At 38.7% G+C, this 8322-nt stretch overlaps 1 protein-coding gene across 1 annotated transcript in view; it reads left to right on the top strand.

The window, feature by feature from the left end:
• The window catches only part of Sec23a (Sec23 homolog A, coat complex II component), a 40647-nt gene that overhangs the window by 19623 nt on the left and 12702 nt on the right, over positions 1–8322 (top strand). Inside the window, exons 10-12 of the mRNA XM_029540959.1 lie at positions 389–542; positions 4140–4217; positions 5709–5870. Of these exons, the coding sequence (XP_029396819.1) occupies positions 389–542; positions 4140–4217; positions 5709–5870 (394 nt within the window). The remainder of the gene's footprint in view (positions 1–388; positions 543–4139; positions 4218–5708; positions 5871–8322) is intronic.

Below are 8322 nucleotides of genomic sequence, written 5' to 3'. Positions count from 1 at the left end.
TNCGCACCACGATGTACAACGTCCACAAGCAGTTTCTGAGTTCGAGGCCAGCCTGGTCTACAGAGTGAGTTCCAGGACAGCCAGGGCTACACAGAGAAACCCTGTCTCGAAAAACCAAAAAAAAAAAAAAAAAAGTTTTGTTGTCTTAAGGAATATGTTCCTTTAGAGTTATTTTAGAAAACATTTTAAGGTCTGGTTTTGTTTTTAGGAAAATCAATGTAATAAACAGCTATCTGTGATATTTTAATAATGCTAATTAATCTGCAGTATTAGAATCTTGAAACACTGAGGTGGCATTCTGTATTCTCTAAGTGTAGCTGTGTGTGGTAACTAACTGTGGTATTATGATACAATTCAGCTATGTTTCTGTGCTTTCTTATTTATTTAGCTGGGCGGATGCTCAAACTCAAATCCAAAACATTGCTGCATCTTTTGACCAGGAAGCAGCTGCCATTCTCATGGCCAGGCTGGCAATATACAGAGCAGAAACAGAGGAAGGGCCAGACGTGCTAAGATGGTTGGACAGACAACTCATTCGACTGGTAAGAAGTGGACATTGTGCTTTTCTCAGCTTGTCACCTTTCATTTGTCATAAATACCCTTTAAAGACCTTTCAGTGGGTGTGGAGAACTGTTGGAAGAACTGAAGTAGCAATAAATAGCAGGGTTCCACTCACTTCCAATAAACTAGAAAGCCCCTTTCCTTAAAATTGAATGGCAGTATGCAACTTATTATTTTGGCTTATATGAAGTGAGTGTGGAAATTAATTTTTATTATTGAGTCTGTGAATTTTGTTTTTGTTTTGAGATAGGGTCTTTGTATGTAGCCTTGGCTGGTCTGGAACTTGCTATTACTGCTGCGTGTGTGTTTAGTCTTTATTGTGGCTTTTATTTTCTGCTTTAATTTCAGTTGAATATAACAATATCGCCTAGGCTAGTCTTAAACTTATTCCCATGTCCTGGGATTATAGGCTTAAGCAGCTCTTAACACTTAATTCTTACTTTGTAAACTCTGTCCTGTACTTTTTCATTTACTCTTCAACTTAAATACCTTGTTGAGAATTCTCTGTTAAGCTACCAAACTCAAGAGAGGTGCCTTTAGCCTGTCTGTCAGGTGTCCTGAGTTAACTTGCTTAAAATTAGCTACTTTTGGGGCTGGAGAGATGGCTTAGCCAGTAAGAGCACTGACTGTTCTTTAGAAGTTCCTGAGTTCAAATCCCAGCAACCACAGGGTGGCTCACAACCATCCATAATGAGATCTGACACCCTCTTCTGGAGTGTCTGAAGACAGTGTACTTACTTATAATAATTAAATAAATTAAAAAAAAAAGTTAGCTACTTTTGTAGTACTGTTGAGATTTTTCCCTTGTAAGAACACCCTCTTCCTCCCAACCAAGAGTTGTGGTATTAAATGTGTCTTAAAATGAGCTTTAATTTTGTATAGCTCATCCGTGATGGGGCACTGTCAATACAAATTCTGGTACAGCTCCTCCGTGGGCTCTTTGATTCTAGATGGGGATGAATATTTAAGTATCTCACCTGAGCTTCTTCAAAACAACAGAAGAATCTCTTGTAGCCAAGAAGTTTTCTTGACTATCACCACTATCAATAGATGATTGATACACAATCCTGAACTTCCCGCCCAGACAGAAAAGCTATTCCCAGCTTATTGCACAGGCTTCTTAGCATCATGTGGCCTGTACCCAGTGCTTTGATTCAGTACTCTGCTGTTTATTTTTTAAATTTATTTATGTATTTTGAATGTAGGAGTGCTCTTTCTGCATTTATACCTACATGCCAGAAGAGGGCATCAGATCCCTTTATAGATGGTCATAAGCCACCATGTGATGTTGCTGGGAATTGAATTCTGGAAGAACAGCCAGTGTTCCTAACTACTGAGCCAGCTCTCCAGCCCTAGTACTTTGTATTAAATGGAACTTTTTTTTTTTCCCAATTTTTAAATGGAACTTTTAAAAAACCTTTCTTGTGTTGGTAATTGTACTCAAGACCCCATCCAGCCAGCGTGCTGACTCCTTAGCTCTTGTACTGTGTGCTAAAATAGAAGGGCTCCTGTTTCCTGGGTTGCACATTGCCCTAGCATTTTACTGACTAATTTTACATGTTAGTGTTTTCTAGGATGTCACCAACCATGTGAGCTTCCCATGTGGCTAATAAGTTGTGCTCTGAAATGGCTTGCTTCTTGAGCCTTTTCATAGAAAATGACTTTGTCTTCATAAGTGTTGTATTGTTTTAAGGGTCTGAAAGCTGAAGTGTCCAATGTCTGTACTTGGGCAGTAGCTGTGATCTGTTGTACAGTGTTCTTTGCATCTTGCTGGAGCTATTGCATTCATAGGTTGTTATGCATGACACTACAGTTTTATAGTTTTTATGCACTCTGGACCATCAATTTGCATAAAACCCACTGAACACCTTCTATTGAAAAAAGATGTTTTTCTTTTTCTTTTGCAAAAGATGCAGGATTGCAATTTTTTTTAAAAGATGTATTTATTTATTATATGTAAGTACACTGTAGCTATCTTCAGACACTCCAGAAGAGGGAGTCAGATCTTGTTAAGGATGGTTGTGAGCCACCATGTGGTTACTGGGATTTGAACTCTGCACTTTTGGAAGAGTAGTCGGGTGCTCTTACCCACTGAGCCATCTCACCAGCCCAGGATTGCAATTTTTAAGGAGTTTTTTTTTTTTTTTTTTTAGCAAGTTTAGGCTTCTCTTTTATCTCATACCTCAACTTCACAAACTGCTGTAATTATCTGATATATTTTTAAAAGAGAAACACTGATTAAAAATCATTAGGCCCTAGTGAATAACCAAATGAGACAGTTGCATCAAGCACAAAATTAAAGTTTCCTCACTATGCATAGCAAGCTGTTAGCCACACAATGAACATTTTACAACACGTACACAGAGGCCAGGCTATTGATAGAGCAATGAAAAGTTTACTTTGATTTTGTGTCACATCAAGAGGAGACCAGTGGAGGTAATTTGAGAGAAAGGCAGATAAAGTCTTTTTTGACTATATCTACTTTTTGTGAAACATCTATTGCCTGTTTTTGTGCCTTGGTTGTATGAGGTCTAAAACAGAATGGCATTATCCAAATATTAGTCACATTTCCTTCACCCCAACACAGAAAGGTCTATTTCAGCTTATCGTTTAGAGGTTTTGGTTTATGGCCTATTGCTTTAGGCCCGTGTGATGCTGCAGTAAGAAAGACTGATTCTACAGTTCTCGTCAAGGAATGCCCCAGTGACCGAAATACCTCCTATTAGGCACTCTTCCTCCCCCTGGTGCTGTGAGCTGGTGACCAAGCCTCCAGTACATAGGCCTGTGGGGCAGTGACTTGCTTAACACAGTGGGGTTGGTGGCTGAGGTCATGGCTGTTGTAGTAGGAGCTCATCCTGTGTGAGGCAGATGGATGCCTCTTGCCATGGACTCATACATGACCTGCTTCTCTGTTGCCTGTGACATGACTTATCTCAGTTTAATTTCTGATTCTATTAATCTTTTTCTTCACTAGGCTTGGCTTTCCTTTGACTCTTTCTTTTGGGCATTTTTTCTTTTTTATGTATATGAGTGCATTGTAGTTGTCTTCAGACACACCACAAAAAGGCATCAGATCCCATTACAGATGGTTGTGAGCCACCAAGTGGTTTCTGGGAATTGAACTCAGAACCTCTGGAAGAGCAGTCAGTGCTCTTAACCTCTGAGCCATCTCTCCAGCTCCTAGGGCACTTTCAGTGTAGCATTCTTTGTACCAGGAGTTTATTTTTGTAGTGCATTGATTGTGTGTCTTTCTATCCTGGGGCAGTATTGAAAAAGATACGGTGGTAGTCTTAGGAAGTTTCTCTTGGCCTCCTCCTCCTCCCATTGGCATTACATACTCTTTATTTGCTGCAAAAGACATTTGCTTATAACAACAAATCTAAACATTTTAGGGTGAGTATTTCCGAAATCAAATAGGTTTTTTTTGGTTGTAATCAGTACCTTGCTAAGTCAATACATAATATTGCAACTTTTATCTGTCTTCCTAGAACTAGCAACTTTCTATAAATAGATTTTTAGTGGGCAGAATTTTCAGTTACTATACCAGGAACAAATAGCTAATGTTTTATTTTATTTAGTGTCAAAAGTTTGGAGAGTACCACAAAGATGATCCAAATTCCTTCCGGTTTTCAGAAACATTTTCCCTTTATCCACAGGTAAGTAGGTCACGTATGAACATATTTTTCACTGGATTATTCTTTTAGTTAGGTAAATTTTGGGATAACTCAGAAGTTAATTTTATGCTTGTGATCAATGAAAAAATATCCCTACATGGGGCTTACAAATAGTTATTATTTATTTGTGGTGCTTGAAGACTTACTGTGGTGCAAGCAGGGTTAAACCCTATTAGCTTGCCATCTGAGATAAGGGTTCTAATTACAGTGATACCAAATAAATTTATGTGGTTATTTTACCACATAATGAGATAATGGCCTATTATCATCACCTGTGAACAATTTTATAATGCCATGCCAGGTAAGAAGTGTGAGCTTGAACTTGCCTTACAGTACCTTTACCATCTCTATGTTGGTCTGCCTTTTTGTTTGTTTGTTTGTTTTGTTTTCCTGTTTGTAATACAGGGTCTTGTTATGTAGCTAGGGTTAGTTTTGAACTTGTCATGTTCTTGTCTTAGTCTTCCAAGTGCTAGGATCATAATTTCGCACCTTCAGTATTTTAGTGAAATTCATTTTTGCCTTAAAAAGCTTTGTCCTGAAACTTCAACCTTTTTTCCCCCTTTGTTTATCTCTGTTTTTTTTTTTTTTTTTTTTTTTGAGATAGGGTTTCTCTGTATAACAGAGCCCCCCGTGTTCTGTAACTCACTCTGTAGACTAGGCTGGTCTCAGACTCACAGAGACCCCTTGCCTCTGCTTTCCAAGTGCTGGGATTAAAGGCATATGTCACCACTGCCTGGCCCATGTGTCACCACTGCCTGGTCCTTTTTTTTCTTTTGAGGCAAGGTCTCCATCTGAAATATGCCTTGCTCTTCCTGGATAGCTTGTTATTTGGGTGCGTGGTGGAGCAGAACTCCACTCCTCATGCTTGCAAGCTCTCTTAACTTTGGGGCCATCTCACTAGCCCGATGTAGCTCATAAACATCAGCACAATCCTGTTTTTTAAAAAGTTATTTTATTTACATTTCAAATGTTATCCCTCCTCCTGCTTCCCCCTCCAGGAGCCCCTCTCCCACTCTCACCTCACCCCTCTAGCATCCCCTTCTCTGGGGCATCAAGCCTCCAAAGGACCAACCAAGCACATTTCCTCCCACTGAGGTCAGACAAGGCAGCAAGACAAGCTTTCTTGTGATATACTTTATATTATGTATGTATTTATTTAATATGTCTGTCTGTGTCCCTGTATAAACTTATGTGTACTACATATAGGCAAATGCCTGCAGAGGCCAGGGCTTCTGATAACTTGAAATTAAGTTACAGGGAGAAGCGTGGGTTCTGGTAAGTGAAATCCCCCTTAACTGCTGGGTCCATAAGTAACTGCTAAGCATCCCTCCAGTACTACTTTAGTATCTTCTTAACAGAGCTTGTGTTTTCCTCTTACAATGTAAGCAAAGGTTTTGTTGTTAGAGAACTGCTATTGCCATAGTAACACCAGTAAAAGCTATTTTTCTAAATCTCACCTACTTTATCTTGTAGTTTATGTTTCATTTAAGAAGATCTCCTTTCTTGCAAGTTTTTAACAATAGTCCTGATGAGAGTTCATACTATCGTCACCATTTCATGCGTCAGGATCTGACACAGTCTCTAATCATGATTCAGCCCATTCTGTATGCCTATTCCTTCAGTGGCCCACCAGAGGTAAGGAAGAGGAGAGAATTGATTGTTACTGTGATGTGTGGCATTAAGACAGTGACAATAACTGTTGTTTTGAAATGAAGTTGGAATTTGTTAAATTATTATCTCAAGATCCCTCATTTAAAGGTATTTATGAGTGTTTACGTATTAGGTAGGGTATATCGTTAAGTAATACAAAAGTATTAAAATAATGCAAAAATACTATAAGAGATACTCTTGGGTGATTGTGTTTAGTGTTTGGTTGATAAAGCTACCTAGAGTTTATGACTACTCTTTACCTTCCTTTAACAAAGCTCAGAAATGATCACGATTCTGGAAGAGATGGCTAATTTCATGGCTTTGTGTTTGATAGGACAGTCTGTCAAAATTAAGTCTCTTCACATATCTCGTTTTCCTTTTTTCCTTTGAAAATATAAGATATGAATGATAAAGCCACTTTCTGGGCTGTTTTGGAAAAGTGTTCAACACACTTTTATCTGTTATCAAATAAATAGCTTTCCTTCTGATAGTTTGAGTTGCTCATTTCACCATTTAAAACCATATAGCGGCTGTGTTTGGAAATAGTACCTAAGGAAAGGTCAGAATAAGTGGGTGTTTATGATATCTATTGGTTGGTTTGCCTCAAGTCTTATAAAATTGTAGGTAAAATGATGCCTTTTGTTACTTTTTATTTATTTATTTATTTATTTATTTATTTATTTATTTATTGTCTTTTTGAGACAAGGTTTTCTGTGTAGCCCTGGCTGTCCTGGAACTCACTATCAGGCTGGCCTCAAACTCAGAGATCCTCTTGCCTCTGCCTCTTGGATTGGTACTGGGATTATAAGCATGTGTCACCATGCCTGGCCTGTTACTACTTTTTTTTTTTTTTTCTCCAAAAAGTAATTTATTGGACTTGTAGTAAATTTTATAGTAACTTTGTTATTTCAGAGTAACATATATGAGTTGTAGACACCTGAGAATTGTAAAGTAGTTCAGAAGAGAACTGGAGTCCTTCATCTTGAGCTCCTGACCTTGACCAATCCCAGCCATTCTGTACATAACGCCTTGCCTTTAGACTTATCTCTTTCTCTCCTGGTTCCTGCTCCCCTCCCCCAATCTGGCCCATTCTCATTACCACAGTAACTCTTAATAGCACTCATCTTTAAAAGCAAATCATTAAAAACTGTTTCCTTTATTTTCTCTAGTTATTACTTAATTTCTTTGCTTCCTGACACATTTAAACTTGAAGTTGTCCATACTTAAACACTTTTTTTACTTGATTTTTTTGTGTGCCTGCATTTATTTCTGTGTCCCATGTACATACTTGTTGTCTGAGGAGACTAGAAGAGGTGATGGAGCCCCTGGGACTAGAGCTGCAGAGTCACCATGTGGTTGCTGGGCCGTCTCTTCAGTCCTCATGCTTTAAAAAGTATTCTTATGTGTGTGTGTGTGTGTGTGAGTGTGTGCCGTGCTTGTGGGTGGTCGCGTAGGACAGGAGAGGCTGCTGTGTCCCTCCCCTGTAGTCAGAATTATCTGACGTTGTGTGCGCTTGATGTGAGTTCTGGGAACTGAACTCAGAACATTTGGAAGAGCATCAAGTACAGTTAACCACTGCATTCTTTCTCCATCCCTGTTGTCTACAATTTTGATCTTCTCAACTTATTTGAAGCAAAGTTTGTCCCTAATATAATGTATTATATGGTTTAATAATCAACATCATCCATGCTGGACAGCATCCTTTAACAAACTCTCAACAGCATTTCTCTGGAGGCTCAGTCTTTTCACTTTCCTTATCTTCAGTTTGTCTGAATGATTCAGTCTAACCCCATAGCTTTTGTTGCCATCTTTGTACATGTGTTACTCAAATTGATAATCAATTCATGATGCTCCATTTCGTATTTAGAGCTGTTTTCTCATGCATCCTACATTTCTTATATCCCAGGCCTTTTATTTATCTCTCCTTCAGTTTACTGTCAGCAGACTTAGATACCATCTTTGATTTCTTAAATCTTTAAAAAAAGTTTTTTTAAAGATTTATTTTATTATATCTAAGTACATTGTAGCTGTCTTCAGGCACACCAGAAAAGGGCATCAGATCTCATTACGGATGGTTGTGAGCCACCATGTGGTTGCTGGGATTTGAACTCAGGACCTTCAGAAGAGCAGTCAGTGCTCTTAACCACTGAGTTATCACTCCAGCCACCCCCCCTTTTTGATACAATCTTTTTATAGCCTTGGCTGGCCTGGAACTTGCTCTGTATCCCACGCTGGCTTGGAATACATAGAGATTTACCTGCCTCTGCTTCTCAAGTACAGTGATTAAAGTTGTGTACCATAATGCCTGGAATATTAACTTATTACAATTATTTAAGTATCAGATCCTTAGAAAATTAAAATACTGGTTAGTTCATATTGTTGTTGCACCTACAGGGTTACAGCCCCCTACAACTCCTTGGGTACTTTCTCTAGCTCC

The sequence above is a fragment of the Mus pahari genome, chromosome 7, assembly GCF_900095145.1.
Source record: "Mus pahari chromosome 7, PAHARI_EIJ_v1.1, whole genome shotgun sequence".
NCBI lineage: Eukaryota > Metazoa > Chordata > Mammalia > Rodentia > Muridae > Mus > Mus pahari.
Note: the sequence above shows the minus strand (reverse complement) of the source record. Positions and strands in the feature narration are given on the sequence as shown.